At 39.8% G+C, this 20,289-nt stretch overlaps 1 protein-coding gene across 1 annotated transcript in view; it reads left to right on the forward strand.

Moving 5' to 3' along the window:
* LOC126263224 (piezo-type mechanosensitive ion channel component) overlaps positions 1–20,289 on the forward strand; it is a 686,714-nt gene that overhangs the window by 443,241 nt on the left and 223,184 nt on the right. The window contains exons 30-31 of the mRNA XM_049960308.1: positions 7,439–7,663; positions 19,204–19,327. Coding sequence (XP_049816265.1) covers positions 7,439–7,663; positions 19,204–19,327 — 349 coding nt within the window. The remainder of the gene's footprint in view (positions 1–7,438; positions 7,664–19,203; positions 19,328–20,289) is intronic.

Raw genomic sequence — 20,289 nt, forward strand, 5'->3', positions numbered from 1 at the left:
TCGAGTGCGGCTTAGATTCGAGTGCGGCTTAGATTCGAGTGCGGCTTAGTTTCGAGTGCGGCTCAGATTCGAGTGCGGCTCAGATTCGAGTGCGGCTCAGATTCGAGTGCGGCTCAGATTCGAGTGCGGCTCAGATTCGAGTGCGGCTCAGATTCGAGTGCGGCTCAGATTCGAGTGCGGCTCAGATTCGAGTGCGGCTCAGATTCGAGTGCGGCTCAGATTCGAGTGCGGCTCAGATTCGAGTGCGGCTCAGATTCGAGTGCGGCTCAGATTAGAGTGCGGCTCAGATTAGAGTGCGGCTCAGATTAGAGTGCGGCTCAGATTAGAGTGCGGCTCAGATTAGAGTGCGGCTCAGATTAGAGTGCGGCTCAGATTCGAGTGCGGCTCAGATTCGAGTGCGGCTCAGATTCGAGTGCGGCTCAGATTCGAGTGCGGCTCAGATTCGAGTGCGGCTCAGATTCGAGTGCGGCTCAGATTCGAGTGCGGCTCAGATTCGAGTGCGGCTCAGATTAGGGTAAATATGGTACTCTGCTGCAGAGTGAAAATCTCATTCAGGAAACATCCAACAGGCTGTGGCTATGCCGTGTCTCCACACTATCCTTTCTTCCAGGAGTGCTAGTTCTGCAAGGTTCACAGAAGAGCTTATGTGAAGTTTGGAAAGTAGGAGACGAGGTACTGGCAGAACTGAAGCTGTGAGGACGGGTCGTGAGTTGTGCTCGGGTAGCTCAGCTGGTAGAGCACTTGGCCGCAAAAGGCAAAGGTCCCGAGTTCGAGTCTCAGTCAGGCACACAGTTTTAATCTGCCAAGAAGTTTCATATCAGCACACACTCTGCTGCAGAGTGAAAATCTTAATTTGGAAGAATGACAATCTTTGCCTTTAAATGGAGCTCTGCACACCAATGTATCAGACAGTGGCCCACAGTTTAAATTGGCAGAGTACTCTTTGTATATCAAGGGGATGGTGAAAAGAATGTGACCCTTTCCTTTTCATCCTGTGTCAAGCCCAGAAGTTGACCAGTTAGTCATAACATTCTATGCCCATATGAATGAGACAATGACAGTGGTGGTGGTGGTGGTGGTGGTGATGGTGGTGGTGGTGGTGGTGGTGGTGGTGGTGGTGGTGATAATGCTGATGGCTTCTCGAGAAGCCCTAACTCACTTTGATGCCACATATCAATCAATCACTCCACAAAGCTGCAGTCTGACTGAGATGCTGAATGGGTGCTGGAATCATACCCTTTGCAATTTCCTGCCTCTAACTAGCAAGCCAGCAAGTGAAAGTAGATAGCATGCCGGGTAAAGACACTCCAAATGTCAGAATTTTGACAGTAAATTGCTGAAGCATTACCGTCCTCCGGGAACACTGTCATACTCAGACTGTACTCAGAAGTGAGAGCTGGGTGAAACCTGAAGTAAAAATCTCCAAAATATTCAATAAGGCATGGAACATATATCAGAAAGATAGATCAGATGCTGTAGGAAGGTATGTGTTAATTACAGTTGGCAAAAATATTGTCCTGTATAGGTTGAAATTGAGTCTGAGTACAAAGGGATCTGGATGCAACTAACATGCCTGGTGAAATCATGGTAGTCATCACATTTTTTACCAGTGATGTGATTCCACTGTAACTGTTGTAGGATCATTCAAAGAAAGTTTATGCTCAATAGTGTTGAGCAGTTAGTTGGACAGAACACACACAATGGAAATATTTTTGACCTTGTAATTAGAAACAAGTCTGACCGTATTGATCAACAGAGTGTATGAGACAGGGATTAATGGTTGTAATGTTTTCATAGTGTCATACCACTAGGAGTTGATACCAGATCTTCATTGTTCAGTGATATAACATTGTTAACTTCCTAGGTTAGGCATCCCCTAAAAGAATCAATCACCAAAATTTTCCTTGTGTTGAGCAAAGAGCCTGGTAATTTGTTCCAAAAACCTTCAACCAATCTAGCATCAGGTCATTTGTCATTCATCCCTATTCTTGACATTTAAAGACAGGGCAGTTAATAAATCCATCAAGAAGGCTTGGAGAGGTTTTAGGGTGGAAATAGCAGAAAGCAGGTGTTATCATCCTGCATACATAATGAATGGGCATCATTGAGTTACATTATGATTGACTTAGAGATATTGTGGGCAAAGTTTAGAGCAGTGGAGTTAATGTAGTTCCAATTGCCCACTAGTGGGCCATGCAGCTTTTATGGTGGGCAGTGGTTGGTAGGTGTTTGAAAAAACTGTCATTTGGTTTTCGTAAAATTTTGGCAAAGTACTTTGTAACTAGTTGTTATTATATACTTTAACAAAGCTCTATAAATTTCATAAAGTTTCTTCCCTACTGCGTAGCCAGTGGGGTGTTAGAAAATCTTAATACTAACAGAGAAACAAAGGTCATCAGTAGATAAGAAAGATTAACTACCCCTGGTATTGAGTGATCGTTCATCAGGCTCTGGAAAAGTATGTTCTGAGTAGTGGATTAAGGATGGAAAAGACCCACGATGGTTTAATAACAAAATTCAGAAAATACTGAGGAAGCAGATTAAAATCAAACAATGGAAAATCCAGGATGGAATATAACAATATGAGAGAAGGAAAGTTGCTACTCAACATATAGCGGAGATAGGCACAATAAAAAGATTCACAAAAACATAGCTTTCCGCCATTAAGGCCTTTGTTAGCAGTAGACACACACACGCGCGCGCACGCACACACACACACACACACACACACACACACACACACACACACACACACACACACACACACTCAAGCGCAACTAGCACACACATCTGCAGTCTCGGAGAGCTTTCTTTAACCTACTTCCCCAGTTAACAGATATAACAGTCTGTGCTTTGATATGTCGAATGCAAGCTTTGTGTTTGGAGGTGATGACATCCTTCACAGTAGTTCTAATCCAGAGATATTTTACCTAAGAAGATGATGAAATCTTTTAGGCCTACAATAGTGCTGCACATCCTCAGGAAATACGATGGCTATAGTTTCCCCGGTTCCATCCATTCACAGTACCAACAAGCAAGGCCATGTTGGCTGATGTTAAAAGGAAAGATCAGTCAACCATCCAGACTTTAGCTGCCTTAACTAGTGAAAAGGCTCGTATCCCTGTTCAGGAACAATATATTTGTCTTGCCTCTACACAGTTAGTTCTCTGATATGCTTGGTGGCTGTCTACAGCATTGAGACATGAAAGCCATTCCATCTGTACAAAGGCCACGATTCATTAATTTGGGAGGGGGGGAGTGACTCTGCCACACATACATTTACAATTTCATAACAATCAAATTATAACTTTATGAATATAATAGAGGGAAACATTCCACGTGAGAAAAATATATCTAAAAACAAAGAAGCTGTAACTTACCAAATGAAAGTGTTGGTATGTTGATAGAGACAGTAAAAAACACACAAACACACACACAAATTTCAAGCTTTTGCAACCCAAGGTTGCTTGATCAGGAAAGAGGGAAGGATGAAAGGATGTGGGTTTTAAGGGAGAGGGTAAGGAGTCATTCAAATCCCGGGAGTGGAAAGACTTTCCTTAGGGGAAAAAAAGGACAGGTATACACACACACACACACACACACACACACACACACACACACACACACATCCATCTGCACATATACACACACAGGCAGACACATGTAAATGCAAAAATTACACATGTCTGCCTGTGTGTGTATATGTGTGTGTGTGTGTGTGTGTGTGTGTGTGTGTGTGTGTGTGCGCGCGTGCGCGAGTGAGTGTATACCTTCCTTTTTTTCAGTTAAGTCTTTCCGCTCCCGGGATTGGAATGACTCCTTACCCTCTTCCTTAAAACCCACATCCTTTCATCTTTCCTTCTCCTTCCCTCTTTCCTGATGAAGCAACCTTGGGTTGTGAAAGCTTGAAATTTGTGTGTGTGTTTTTTATTGTTTTTATTTTCTCTATCAACATACCAACACTTTCGTTAATTAAGTTACAGCTTCTTTGTTTTTAGATAAATCATAACTTTACATTATTATAAAACTTACTGCAATTAATTTTGCATGTTTTATTGCATTACAAGTTATTTAGTTTTATCTTTCACCTTGAATAACGCCATAAATTTTTATGAAATAATACTTTAGTGATGAAACTTAGTCTTATTTTACAGTCATTGTAATTTTGATGTTATTTTATTTTTCTTGACTAGTATTGGGCTTTAACTTTTCCCCTAATGTAATCAATAGTTTAAAAAAAGTGTTTCATTCAGATATATATTTGCATTCATTAATAAGTACTTGTTTTGTTCAAAATAGAATAAATATGTATCTTGAGAATAAACATGTATCTTGTAACACTTAAAATCTTATTATGGAATAACAGTAATGTGGCAAGGATAGATTGCTACTCCCCACATAGAGAAGGCATTGAGTTGTAGACTAACACAATGAAAGAATGCTAGAAATGTTCAAACTTTGGTCTATGTCCTTTATCAGAAGTAGGAAACACACACATACACGCATGCACAGTTCACACACACATGGCCAGTGTCATCTATGGACACTAAGGCCTTACTGAAACTGCCCCTGAGATGTGTAGAACCTCATCTCCTTCTCCCCCTTTCGCTTCAATTGGTCCTCCTCAGCCCGACAAGCCATCTTACTCAATGTCGACTTCCACCTCAAAGATGGCTTCATCAGTGCACCCATCCATATCAAACCTATCAACCACCAATACTTTTAACAGCTGCCACCCCTTCTACACTAAGAAGTTCCATTCATATATACTAGCCACCCACGGTCATCACATCTGAAGTGATGAACAGTCCCTCTCCAAATATTTCATGGTTCACACACAGGCCTTCACAGATCAAAGTTACCATCCGAACATTGTCCAGAAACAGATTTCCCATGACTTCGCTCTCCAGTCGCCTATCATTCCCATATGCATGTTGTTTGGTCACAAAATAACTCTCCTCTTATGATCCAGTATGACCCAGGAATCTGCTAGTGTTTCAACTACCACTCATCATACCTTGAAATGAGAAACATCCTCCTCACTATCCTACACACCTCTCCCACAATGGTATTCTTCCGCCCACCCGATGTATGCAATATCCGTGTCCATTCCTGCTCCTGCCCTGCTCCCAACCCCTTACCTCATGGCTCATATCCCTGCATTAAACCTAAATGCAAATCCTGTTCCAAACATCTTCCCACTAATACCTCCTGATGCTGAACCTAGCAGCCCTCTCCTGTCTCCACCATCCCTGCATCCGCCCACAGGTGACACTAGCACCTCCCCCACCTCTACCCTGATATTACTCCACCAGTCTGCCCCACACCTCATCCATACCCCCCACTGCCTATTCCAGCTACATTCTTGCTAACCTCAGACACAGTTGCAGTTGGGTGTTATCACCCAAGGATGACAGTGGCATCTATCTAACTGAAGGAAATTAAATGCACAATACAATGTTTATACAATAATTTGTGGTAATGGATTTCAATAGTTCTTAAAAATTCACAGATGTGTAACAGCAAGTAAAAACTCATCAAAAAAGTGAAATTGGTTTCTGGGTACAAGGTAATCAAGCTATTTTCTGACATGCTACGGTCACAAGTTATATGTTCAAAGGAAGCATTTTTGAGAGAACATCCTTTGTGGTCACCCAGAAAAGAGCAAAAATTTATGAATGTGTTGACTTAAACCAAAAACTTCACAGCAGCTTTAAACCACAAGCATAAATGCAGACATTTGCTTGATGACAAATTTTGTCACCATTGCTGTTATTTTTAATGCCTTTCTTACGAGCCGCACTTCATAGGCTCGCCATTGTTTAAGTGTTATTTTAGGCTTGATGAGAGAAACAGAAGTGGAGAAAATGCGTTTACTTCCCCAATTGACGTTACAGGCTTATTAGAAGTCATCTCAGTAAATTTCTGTACAATGTGTAAAATGTACATTTGAAAGAAACTCAGGTGCTACAGTTTTCTCTATATGCCCTCTATAACTGCTGCCAATCTTTATAATCTACAGTGTTTGGTGTTTGCGTGTGATGCAAAATATATATATGAGTAGTGTTTGTAGTTCTTGCAACTGTATCATGTCAGATTTGAACACAGAATTCTTTAAAATGTGCTATTGGTAAAACCTTGTTCTATTTCCATGTGACATCTCTGTCATAACATATTATCGGCGTGAAAAGTATATTTTCAGCACTTCACAAAATGCTTTCACCCCTACCTACATTCCTGACATTGAAGGGCCACTTCCCCTCTCCACACATCCAGTAGGTGAGCACATTTTACGTGTGTTAGTGTGGTGAGTTGGCTGCACTGACCATTGGGCGGCTTAACAAGTCACCAGCCAATAAGAGTTCACTAGTCGGAAATAGGCGACGTTTCCTCGATTATGGCTGAGCTATTCTTCAAGATTCAGTGTTTGAATTTAAAAGGTTGAGGATTGGTATTGTTTCTGAATCTAATACATTGGAATACATGCAAAAAGATGGAACTGAGTTATAAGTGGCACAAGAAAAGGTGGTGGCTGGACCCCTTCATCACATATTGGCTTGGTCCAAACACTTCACATTGACTGTCTCATTTTTCCATTACTGTTGCAACCTAGCAATAGTTGTATCATAATTGCACAGTGAAGCTAAATGTTGCAAGTGATGTTGGCAACACAGATCATGGATTACATCATCATTTCCTCTCTCACATCTCCCTTCTCTACAATTGCCTAAAGTATTCCCTTACCGCTGCCACTACCCCTGTTCAAACCATCTGTCTTTTGTGCAACTTCAACTCGTTCAGTACTATCAAATGTCAGTAAGAAGAAAACGGGACGAAGTTGAGCAAGACGTCGAGTAAGAACTTAGAATTGAGGTAAACCTTACTAGGATGACATGTCAAATCAGAGGTTTTTAGCATTGATCTTATGGGTTTTTCGCAGGGGCTACAAATTTATGGTGTAGAATCACAGAAAATGTAAAATTGGAGAATGTAAATTCAGAGCTCCACTGTAGTATTATTTCAGTATTTTAAATTACATACAATGTGAAAAATATTCTGTCACATCTTAAGTTATATTGTGATACTTCAGTTATTTAATGATAATTATTCTTTGACATAAAACTACTTCCTTAGTTCACCCAGTACATCAGAAAAGCAATATTTAAATTACGTGCTAAGGGGAGATAAATAGTCGAGCATGTGTCGGTTCAGACAGTTCATTAGCTACTTACTGCAACAGTTACATCTCGAGAGGAAAAATTTATCAGTGAAAAAGTTGATAACCCCTTTGAGTGCCTCAGTGTAGTGAATGGTGGTCTCACATTATATTTACAATTTGTGTGTGTGTGTGTGTGTGTGTGTGTGTGTGTGTGTGTGTGTGTGTGTGTGTGTGTGTGTGTAGACACGACTATGCTTCTAATAATTGAACTTTTTACAGATATTGTCAGCTGCAATGAAAACTGATGTTGAGCAAGCAGCTGACATGGCTCTTAGTATAAAACCTTCAGATGAGAGTTCAACAACACTGCCAAGGAAGAAGTCATCGTTCTTCAGTGCCCAATCTCATGTGTCACCTGACCAACCACCCACTGCACCTCAGCCGGGACCCTCGGTACCAGAAGAGCAGCCTGAATCGGAAGCCCCTGGGACGCAGAGATCAGTGGTTTGTCTAAATTTTGTTTTGCAGTTTTCCCTCTCTGTCTAAACGAACATTCACGTTACATTCAAGACTGACAGCTATGTATAAACCTCTGAATTGTGTAGGAAACTTGCTTATACATGTCAGATTTAAGAAAGAAGAATTAAGCACCTCTTGTTTGTGTGGTGAGTAAAGATTAAAAAGAAACAGCTGTCACTGTTAACTAGATGATAATGTCAAAATTGTTTTGGCGCAGGGATTTATTACCTATAAATAGCAGCAGCTTGGAAATAATGCATGGTTTCTTAGCAGATAGGCATGTAGTAGGTGACAGAATTGTGGACTTACAGTATCAAAAGTCCCTCAGTTCTTGGAGAGGTGGCTCTTGATAGTCAGTGTAGAAAGTAACTAAACATGTAGCAAAATTATATGTAGCAAGTGGTAACAAAGAAATCCACAACAACCCAGATTCACCTTAAAAACTGAGAGGGAAGAAGCATAACCATTTAATGATTAAATAAGAAAGTTGACCAGGGCTGCTTGTCAAGCGAGAACAGCTGTACACTTAACGTCATATTTCTCTGCACATTTCAGAAGTGGGAGTATATACAGGAGATGACTAAAGACATCAAACTTGACAGAACAACAGAGTTAATCTGTTGCCAGTCATCTACATACATTAGCTCCAAACAAAGACATTGTCTGAAAACTCTCATATATATTCAATCTTAGTAATGTGCCTGTTGACTACTCATCATGTCAACTATATGATGAGCGGTTACCCGTTGTGCCTTAAATTATTATGTGTACATAACTGTGGTGATAACAAAAATAATTAAAAACTGATTTGAGAAAATGGCCCAATACATTTCTTAAGTTCTACATGATCTGAAGATAAACAGAAAATAGGCACCTTCAAAGTAATAAAGGAGATGGTTCAGTAATCATAATGAGAAAAAAAGAATGTACTCTAGAATAAGAGATTGCAGAGCTACTTCAGAATGTTACTTGAATAAAATGTGACACTCCAGAGATAGAACTGAGATGATTGTGTCTGTTATCGTATTTACCCAAATATAAGCTGACCTTGAATCCAAGCCACACTCCAAAAATGATGCTTGGGGAGTGGGAGGAGGAGGAGGGGGGGGGGGGGGCGAATGCCCTCATTTCAAGCCACACTTAAAAACTGAAGCAGATATGGCTCATTATATAATTATATAATATAAGGCTCATTATATTATGGATAGAGTATAAAGTGGCTCAACCTGTCAGAGATACGCTGGGAGTCATACTTATTTGTAGTAATTTGCATGGAGTTAAATTTAGCCAGGTGGGCATTTAAAATTACTGTCACAACATAAACACTTGTGTTAAGAGTCATATGTCAGTCTTTCCATATCACATGAATGTCATCCAAAATATTTTTTTCTTTCAGTGAAATATGATATTTTCATCCAAGAAAATTACATTTCGGCTTGACAGGCTATGCCACTTGATATCAAGGATATACTGTAAGTCTGGTGAAGAGCAATCAATGTTTTCAAGACACTGATTTATATCATCTCTGATAGAGGTTAGACAAGATACTTTATTAAATTACTTTCTTAACATGCTAAACAACATAATTTCTCCACACAGAATCATTTTCAGCACAAGCGATCTGTGCAAAATATGAACAATAAGTATTGTCATCACTGAAGAAAATCTTTCTCCTGGGCCGTCTTCTACATCTGTCACTGTTGTTTGAAAAACAAATGAGGGCGTGACTGCCTAGAATAAATGCGGCGTAATTAGGAACAACATACAGGTGGGCTGTGAAGGATGGTGTCACAGGCAAGCCTCGTTACAGAGAAACCCCAATATTGAGGCAAACTAGTATACAACTTGACAACACATAAGAGAACAAAAAGACTTACATAACTATTACATAAACATGCACGTAAGAAACACACACCATGTCTTCTCATTCATAGTAGCATCGGCTCATCAGCTGGGTGGATACCGTCACAGAGAAAATGACTTAGAAATGAAAAACGAAAGTACAAAACAGAAATTTGATTGAACTATCATAATTATATAGGTCCTGTTTTTGATAATTACTCAGATGGTTCTGACTCATCACCACTTGATTTCTTGTCAGTACTTATTCATAGAGAGCATTGTCCTGTGTGCCATCAAGCACATTAGAAACACAGCATTTTTTAAATGCATGTTGGACAGTTTTATTCAGGATACATTTCCGAGAATGGTCAATCCACTCACACTCTTGAGACAAGATTGCACACTTAACAGGTCCTGTAGGCATTAATTGCCTACCTTCTTTTGTTAGCCATTGCGTGTACATATTTTTAAGCTTGTCCTTAAATAGTTTGTTTATACAAACATGTTGTTGTTGTTGTTGTTGTTGTGGTCTTCAGTCCAGAGACTGGTTTGATGCAGCTCTCCATGCCACTCTATCCTGTGCAAGCTTCTTCATCTCCCAGTACCTACTGCAACCTACATCCTTCTGAATCTGTTCAGTGTATTCATCTCTTGGTCTCCCTCTACGATTTTTACCCTCCATGATGCCCTCCAGTACTAAATTGGTGACCCCTTGATGCCTCAGAATATGCCCTACCAACCGATCCCTTCTTCTAGTCAAGTTGTGCCACAAGCTCCTCTTCTCCCCAATTCTATTCAATACCTCCTCATTAGTTATGTGATCTACCCATCTAATCTTCAGCATTCTTCTGTAGCACCACATTTCAAAAGCTTCTATTCTCTTCTTGTCTATACTATTTATCGTCCACGTTTCACTTCCATACATGGCTACACTCCATAAAATTACTTTGAGAAAAGACTTCCTGACACTTAAATCTATACTCGATGTTAACAAATTTCTCTTCTTCAGAAACGCTTTCCTTGCCATTGCCAGTCTACATTTTATAACCTCTCTACTTCGACCATCATCAGTTATTTTTCTCCCCAAATAGCAAAACTCCTTCACTACTTTAAGTGCCTCATTTCCTAATCTAATGCCCCCGGCATCACCTGGTTTAATTCGACTTCATTCCATTATCCTCGTTTTGGTTTTGTTGATGTTCATCTTATATCCTCCTTTCAAGACACTGTCTATTCCATTCAGCTGCTCTTCCAAGTCCTTTGCTGTCCCTGACAGAATTAAAATGTCATCGGCAAACCTCAAAGTTTTTATTTCTTCTCCATGGATTTTAATTCCTACTCTGATTTTTTCTTTTGTTTCCTTTACTGCTTGCTCAATATACAGATTGAATAACATCGGGGAGAGGCTACAACCCTGTCTCACTCCCTTCCCAACCACTGCTTCCCTTTCATGTCCCTCAACTCATAACTGCCATCTGGTTTCTGTACAAATTGTAAATAGCCTTCCGCTCCATGTATGTGACCTCTGCCACCTTCAGAATTTGAAAGAGAGTATTCCAGTCAACATTGTCAAAAGCTTTCTCTAAGTCTACAAATGATAGAAACATAGGTTTGCCTTTCCTTAATCTATTTTCTAAAATAAGTCGTAGGGTCAGTATTGCCTCACATGTTCCAACATTTCTACGGAATCCAAATTGATCTTCCCTGACGTCTGCTTCTACCAGTTTTTCCATTCGTCTGTAAGGAATTCGTGTTAGTATTTTGCAGTCATGGCTTATTAAACTGATAATTCGGTAATTTTCACATCTGTCAACACCTGCTTTCGTTCGGATTGGGATTATTATATTCTTCTTGAAGTCTGAGGGTATTTTGCCTGTCTCATACATCTTTTTCACCAGATGGTACAGTTTTCTCAGGACTGGCTCTCCCAAGGCTATTAGTAGTTCTAATGGAACGCTGTCTACTCCCGGTGCCTTGTTTTGACTTAGGTCTGTCAGTGCTTTGTCAAAATCTTCACGTAGTATCATATCTCCCAGTTCATCTTCATCTACACCCTCTTCCATTTCCATAATATTGTCCTCAAGAACAACGTCCTTGTATAGACCCTCTATATGCTCCTTCCACCTTTCTGCTTTCCCTTCTTTGCTTAGAACTAGATTTCCATCTGAGCTCTTGATATTCATGCAAGTGGTTCTCTTTCCTCCAAAGGTCTCTTCAATTTTCCTGTAGGCGGTATCTATCTTACCCCCAGTGATACACGCCTCTACATCCTTACGTTTGCCCTCTAGCCATCCCAGCTTAGTTATTTTGCACTTGCTGTCAATCTCATTTTTGAGTCGTTTATATTCCTTTTTGTCTGCTTCATTTACTGCATTTTTGTATTTTCTGCTTTCATCAATTAAATTCAGTATCTCTCCTGTTACCTAAGGATTTCTATTTGCCCTCATCTTTTTACCTACTTGATCCTCTGCTGCCTTCACTGTGTCATCTCTCAAAGCTACCCATTCTTCTTCTTCTGTATTTCTTTCCCCTCATTCTTGTCAATCGTTTCCTAATGCTCTCCCTGAAACTCTCTACAACCTCTGGTTCTTTCAGTTTATCCAGGTCCCATCTCCTTAAATTCCCACCTTTTTGCAGTTTCTTCAGTTTCAATCTGCAGGTCATAACCAATAGATTGTGGTCAGAATCCACATCTGCCCCTGGAAATGTCTTACAATTTAAAACATGGTCCTAAATCTCTGTCTTACCATTGTATAATCTATCTGAAACCTTTCAGTATCTCCAGGCTTTTTCCATGTATACAACCTTCTTTTATGATTCTTGAACAAGTGTTAGCTATAATTAAGTTATGCTTTGTGCAAAATTCTACCAGGCGGCTTCCTCTTTCATTCCTTAACCCCATTCCATATTCCCCTACTTCATTTCCTTCTCTTCCTTTTCCTACTACCAAATTCCAGTCACCCATGACTATTAAATTTTCGTCTCCCTTCACTATCTGAATAATTTCTTTTATCTCATCATACATATCATCAGTCTCTTCGTTATCTGTGGAGCTAATTGCCATATTAACTTTTACTAGTGTGGTAGGCGTGGGCTTTGTGTCTATCTTGGCTACAATAATGCGTTCACTGTGCTGTTTGTAGTAGCTTACCCCCATTCCATTTTTTTATTCATTAGTAAGCCTACTCCTGCATTACCCCTTTTTGATTTTGTATTTATAACCCTGTATTCGTCTGACCAGAAGTCTTGTTCCTCCTGCCATCGAGCTTCACTAATTCCTACTATATCCAGCTTTAACCTATCCATTTCCCTTTTAAAATTTTCTAACCTACCTGCTCGATTAAGGGAAGTGACATTCCATGCTCTGGTCCGTAGAATGCCAGTTTTCTTTCTCCTGATAACGACGTCCTCCTGAGTAGTCCCCGTCCGGAGGTCAGAATGGGGGGACTATTTTACCTCCGGAATATTTTACCCAAGAGGATGCCATCATTATTTAATCATACAGTAAAGATGCATGCCCTCGGGAAAAATTACGGCTGTAGTTTCCCCTTGTTTTTAGCCGTTCGCAGTACCTCTGCACAGCAAGGCCGTTTTGGTTAGTGTTGCAAGGCCAGATCAGTCAATCATCCAGACTGTTGCCCCTGCAACTACTGAACAGGCTGCTGCCCCTCTTCAGGAACCACATGTTTGTCTGTCCTCTCAACAGATACCCCTCCATTGTGGTTGCATCTTCGGTACGGCTACCTGTATCGCTGAGGCACGCAAGTCTCCCCACCAACGGCAAGGTCCATGGTTCATGGGGGAGGGGGGGGGGGGGGGGTACAAACATGTAATGGCTGTAAAATTGACATCATCCTGCCTGGAATTACAGCCATATCTGTTGTATCCTTTACTTACTTTTTCTTTAGAGGTAGAGTAGTACAATGTATGTATGAATCTAGCCAACCTAGCAGTGCACCAGGACAGCACTGCCATACAAGGTCAAGACTCTAAAACCAAATCTTCTGTGAACCAGCCACTTGTATTATCATACACAGTAACCCTTTTTGGAAAAACCTCAAATGTACATAACGTCTTGAATTTAAAAACTGTGAGTGGTGGCAGTTTATGGCCATCACTGTACAAGCAAGCATGATGGACGTGCACTGCCACACACTATTTGCAGACAGTATCTTCTCATCTTTCCTCCCTTTTGCTTCTGCTGTGCAATCTGTTGGCATATCAAAATACACTGGAGTTTGGTGCACATTACCTATCTAACCATAAAGATAATTATTTTTGGTACATCACCTGATTATTAAATGCCGAAATTCAACAAATTTTTCCTTTCAGTTTTCTGGCAGCAGTTATGCAATTGAAGTGCATCTATGAAGAGAAAATCCCCAACATTTCATGAAATGAGCAGCCCAGTGGCGGCTTCCTTTGAAATTTTTGATTTTCTGCTGTTGAGCAACTTAATGTGCTTTAAATTAGATAATTTCTGCACTCACGGATCAGCATGTTTGTTGCTGCTCCTAACAAAATCATTCATTGCAACTTTTGTTGTATAGTAGCAGCCATGTTTTGGCCCAGAAAATGCTTTACTATTGCTGGAACAAGCTAAAAATTGTTTTTTGCTGTCTTCACTGTCTCACATTATTCTCATTGAATCTGTGTCACTGACCTACAGCACAATTTGGCATTTTCTCAGCAAGAAAAATCGCTTCTTTTTTTTTCAACTTTGCGACATAGTGAAAATGCTTCATTGTGGTAGACTAAAACCTGACACTTCACAAGACTACTAAGCTAGATTGAATCGAAGGGTGAAATCTGCATGTACTATCTGCAAATATGGCAGTGAGCACTGCTATCATTGGTCTAGGGGTGTGTGGAAGAAACACAAATGAAATTATTGTAGGGGATGGGATATCGTGCAGCAGGAAAGTTTCACCCATTGTATGCAGCGCGAATAACATATGATTCATATTTATCATCTGCTGTGATAGAAATCTCCCATTGAAGTCACAAGGTTTTAGAAAATCTCATGTATAAGGATGCTCAAATTCGAATGGGAACTTACTTGTACTCATGAATATGAAATTAAATTGAGGCAGTTAAATACTTCTTATTGTTACATTGTGGTTATTGACAGAATTGGAAAATGGCTCAGTGTACATCGATGTGTGCCAACAGCTTCCAAATGGAGCTGGAGCTTTCGAAATGTAAAACTCTACTTACCATGCTTACCAACTGCTGCAGGTTACATAAAAATGTCAATTTGATGATGTGAATGTAAAGAGATTTATTTTTATTGCTGTGAATATTTGAAAAACTGCAAAGTTCAAAAATGAGCAATATTAAATTTTAATTTCCTCCATGGTAAAAAATAATCATCATTCAATACTCTAAACAGTAGTACAACAGCTTCTGTGGCTAAATAACAACTTACAGCAGCTTCTAGCAGCATTTTTCGGAACTTTCTAAGGCTTTGCCCATGAATCGAAGCCTTAGGTGCATTTTTTAACCATGAAAATAATAAGAAAATGTTGGCCTGAATTTGAATAAATATGGTTTGTCCCTTGTGATGGCTCAGGCTTATCCCTTGAGCAGATGCGCCTGTGTATAAATTGCGCCAACCACAAGTAACATTGTCTTGTACCATTCCATTGTTGTTTTACAATTGTGAGCTCATGTCTAATGCTTCATTATTGCTTTAGCTAACACTGTGATAAGTTGTGTTGTCATGTATCCCAAAGAGCAGTAGTAATAAAAAATAAACAGTGAGGTAGGTGAGTAAAATTTGCAATACGTGCAAGAAAATGACCCAGATTCCAAGCTAGCAGCATAATCCCACAATGAGGTTGTTTGTTGTATATGAGATAATTAGCAGTTGAATAAGCAGCTGACTGGGATCCGATGCAACTGCACTGTGTAATGCTTGAGTGGGTCATTTTGTGGGGTAACATTTGTACATGGCAACAGAATGATGCAATGAAAGTTTATTTTATTACTGTTTAATTAAACAGTGATTTAGATCATATAATATAAGTTTCTTTTACCATTGTTGAAGTAAACTAAGATCAAACTGTGGTATTTCTAATACTTGTTTACCATGGTAACATAGAGACGGGTGTGTGCACTCAAGGCAAAGGACGTGCTATAAACCAGAGAACTGAACTGTGAATATGAGTCAGCCACAATAGTGACACTGTTGTTCTGTAAACACAAAATATTGTTTTGAACTTTATTTTGAATTCATAATCGGCTTGCACAAATTTGAAACCACAAGAGATGTGGCATGTGAATACATAAAATTCGTGTCAGGACTGCATAATGAAAGAATAAATTTATGTGAAAGTGCTGCTCTGCTCAGGTATGCTTTGATGGAGTGTCAATATCTTTAGTAAGCATTTATGAGGCTGAATGCTGCTGGGCACTTGTACAGGCAGTTATATAGGATCCAAATAAAATTGTACTTTGTATGTATGTTTGTCCACTTGTATATGTTTTTATTGTGTGACATGTATTCTTGCAGAGTTTTATCTGTAGGTCTTGGCATGGGACACATACATTACCTTTTGCACCCCTTGCAATGTCCCTATACTTTGTTGTTTAACAATAAAATGGATGAGGATAAATTGCTAATTACCACATAGAGACAGAGAGATCGTGTTGAACCTGAGACAGGCTTATGTAAAAATTGTCCCTTGTATGTTATTAAGCTATCAGACAAAGTTGTTTGTCACATGAAGAAAGCGCGCGCGCTTACACACACACACACACACACACACACACACACACACACACACACACACGCGCGCGGCCACTGTCACCTACAGACACTGAGGCCCAACTGTGGTGAGCAACAGTCTCTGCTAGGGAGGGTAGTGGAGGTACAACAGAGTGAGGGAACATTAAGGGGGAGGGATAGCAGGGTATGGGATGAAAGGAGATGCTGTAGGGGTATGTGTAGGGACATGATGGGGACAGGATAATGGCTGCTAAGTGCAGCATTGGGAGGCTGTACAATGTGATGGGAAGGGGGAGGAGATGGGGGGGGGGGCAGAGAAGGGGGAAGAGCTACTGGTGTATTGGAGAACAGAATGTGTGTTGGTTGGAAAGAATTCATATGACATGGGCTGTGAAACAGTCATTGAAATCAAGCACACCCTGTTGCACAGCATTCCCAGCAGTTGGGTGGTCCAGGTATCTCTTGGCCACAGGCTGACGATGGCCATTCATGTGGACTGAAAGCTTAGTAGTGGTCATGCCTACCTGTCCCATATGTCCACCCACTACCATGTACTTCATTCCTGACAGAGACATTTCATACCTCATCAAAGACATGGTCACCTGTGAAAGCAGTAATGTGAGCCACAAACTTGGCTCCAACATCTATGCAGCATTTTGTATGGACATGTCCAGTAACAGGCTGTCTGTCCACATGAGTGACTGCCACCAAACTGTGACCATCTCATGGCCCAGCTGTACCCCTTCTACTCATTCTAGTAGAGATAGCTGCCCACTGCAATTTACCCTAAGCACCCTAAGATGACAGTGTTCATGTGTGCGTGCGTGTGTGTGTGTGTGTGGGGGGGGGGGGGGGGCTATTTTATTTTTTTTATTACATTTGACGCAGAACTTCATCTGATAGCATCATAACATTTTAGATTCTGCTTTTAAAATCGCTTTTCTGCACCCTATGGCTCCTCCAGAAACTTTCTGTGATGATTGTTTATCATCATTCAGCACAAAACAAAGACATAATAGTCTGCTTGCAGTTGCCATAGTCAGCATTGCCACCATTCTGTTTAACAGAATCACTCTGCTAATAACTGGGTAAACTAAATGAGCACCCAGCAGAGGTGCCCACCTTAAGCTGAGGTGGTTTCTTTTGTTAGGGTACTTGTGAAGTCACTGCTACAGTGTCAAACAAGCCCATCATCAGAATTACAGTGCTTTATCAATGAAACAAATATATCTACAGTTCCCAGTGCTGCTGAGAGCCAGTTTTCCAAATGAATCAGTGTATCAAAATAGTATTCAAGAACCTTCTCAGACTGCCAGTTCTCTTAACATGATTATCTTGTTTATAATGTATTGATTGAACTGGGTTACCATAGGGATCAAAGGACTAGAAAGTACAAAAACGCACCAAAAATGTCAAGATAAAAATCAGAGTGTGTGTGTTTTCTATTTCTGGAAAAGGCTTTTTGGCCAAAAGCTTAAATGTATAGCAGCCTTCTTGTTGTGCCTCTCCATGACTCAGCATCTCATTTATCTATATTGAGGTTTTTCTGCCTTCTACATATGACACTTCAGTTACTTCACATTGTTCTTCAAAGAAATGGTTGAAAAGTACATTGACCAGCACTCTTAACTCAGGCTTTGCAAGATTAGCTCCCCCACAAAATCTAGTGTGTCACTGCAAATAAGAGTTAGTTCTGACTTCCAGAACATGTTAGTAATGCTGGGGATAATTTCTAAAAAAGAAAGCAAATATGAAAATTTCAGTCATATAAAAAAAGCTGGCAAAGTACATGCAAGTAAAATGATCAATGTGGAAAGAGATGGATAATTTCAGTCAGTCATATATAGTAGCTGATAGTCTCTGTTATGTTACATCGGAACCAACTTCAATTACATTAAAACTGCGGTTATGAACAAAGGGCCTTCCTTCTGAAAAAGGTGCTCACAATCAATCTTTGATTTATGACAAAAGCTGGAAGCTCAATAGAATTTTGTCATGCTCTTTTCATTTTCCTCTTCAACTTTCAGAGGACAGTATTTAATGATGTAATCATAGTCTCTGTTGACACCTTGTTTCTTTTGAATAGGGAGCACTCTGTAGAGAATGATCAAGGTAGGCACTGGGTGCCAGAACTGGCGGATGGTTTAAAGTCAATAATAATACATATTTAACTAAAAAATTGTATATTGTGGGAGGGGTACAAGAGCTGAACATAAAGGTGAGGCAGTGCAAAAGAACTTCAGTCTCTCAGAATTTAATTTTAGATGATTGGTACAAATATGGCTAAAAGGAGTCAGGCAAGTCAGATGGAACACGTGTGTTGCATATCACAGCCTGGAACAGAGATAGCCAGCTGCCTTGCAGGTTATAATGTCCAATGTCATTGCTCTGGAATTGTTTTAGCCACTTGCTAAGAGACACACTGTTTAACAATGTTGTGTTCCAGTGGGGAATTCTGTTATATGTGATTTATGGAAGCCTCGGTTTGAAACAAGGCATAAGTGTAGTTATATACATTGCTTTTTGCAGTTTTGCGCAGAAATCAGTTGGGTATACAAATTTCGATGGTTTATTGAGCAGGCATGGAACTTAAAAACAAGTGGTAAACACACATTAGAAGTGAACTAAAAATTTAACTATTAATTCCACCATTTCTGTAAACTCTACAAACTTATGGTAGATACTATTTGAGAAAACTGTAACTAACTGTAAAAACTTACTATCCCATTATTCACTGGTAATTCAATAAATTATTGTAGTTTTTACCTAAATTGCTTGTTCAGAGGCAATATCTACAAAGTTATGTACTTGATTTGTGCAAATAACTAGTGATTGTTGTCTTTATATGTTCCTCTCTCTCTTGTTAATACACTTGAAATTCATATATTAGGAAGGCAGAATTCTGTGCCAAATCTGACAAAGTGTGTACAATGTTCATAATATTTGTGTTCAGGAAGGGAAGGATACAACTGATGGACAAGAAGCAGCCCTAGGTGAAGAAAAAGAGATGAAAACAGAGGGACTTGATGAACACAGATCAACTGCATCTTCACGACGGAGCTCACTAACATCCAAAAGCAAGTATTCTCTGTGTGGATTGCATTTTTTTTATTATTTTTTTTTTACTACTACTACTGATGAGACTCACACATTGTAGTATTTTTATTATTAAAATAATTGATTGTATAGTCTGTCCTCTGTGTTATCTCGAGTAGCCTCGCTATAGCTCCTCCATCAATTCAGGAACTGTGTAGTGGAGGTAAAAGTAAACCTGCTTTCTCAATGCAGTTCAGTAGAACCCACTGTATCTCCAATAGTGAATGGCACAATGTGACTTACACATGCTGTGTAGTCTGTAAAACATGCCTCAAAGGGTCATTTGAAGTTTACATCAATCACGTGTTGCCGCTTTACAGTGAGGAGGATTGTCACCACATGAAGTAGCTCACTGAATGAATGTACACCTCACAGTAATGTCTTTCGAATATTTCACTGGTATAGAAACTCAGGACATTGAGTGTCTGCCTCACAATGGTTGACATTAGCTAATAACTGCTACCTACAAATTACAGTTCATAGGTATCCCAAGGGGAATGCCACAGACATACACGCTGCATCTTTTAGTCAAGTTGTGCCACAAATTTCCTCTTCTCCCCAAGCCTATTCAGATCTTCTCATTGGTTACATGATCTACCCATCTAATCTTCAGCATTCTTCTGTAGCCCCACATTTTGAAAACGTCTATTCTCTTCTTGTCTAAACTATTTATTGTCAATGTTTCACTTCCATACATGGCTACACTCCATACAAATACTTTCAGAAAAGACTTCCTGACACTTAAATCTATAATCGATGTTAGCAAATTTCTCTTCTTCAGAAACACTTTCCTAGCCATAGCCATCTACACTTTATACCCTCTCTACTTTGACCATCGCCATGTCATTTTGCTCCCCAAATCGCAAAACTCATCTACTACTTTAAATGCCTCATTTTCTAACTTAATCCCCTGAGCATCGCCTGATTTAATTTGAGTGCCTTC

The sequence above is a fragment of the Schistocerca nitens genome, chromosome 6 (genome assembly GCF_023898315.1).
Source record: "Schistocerca nitens isolate TAMUIC-IGC-003100 chromosome 6, iqSchNite1.1, whole genome shotgun sequence".
Lineage (NCBI taxonomy): Eukaryota > Metazoa > Arthropoda > Insecta > Orthoptera > Acrididae > Schistocerca > Schistocerca nitens.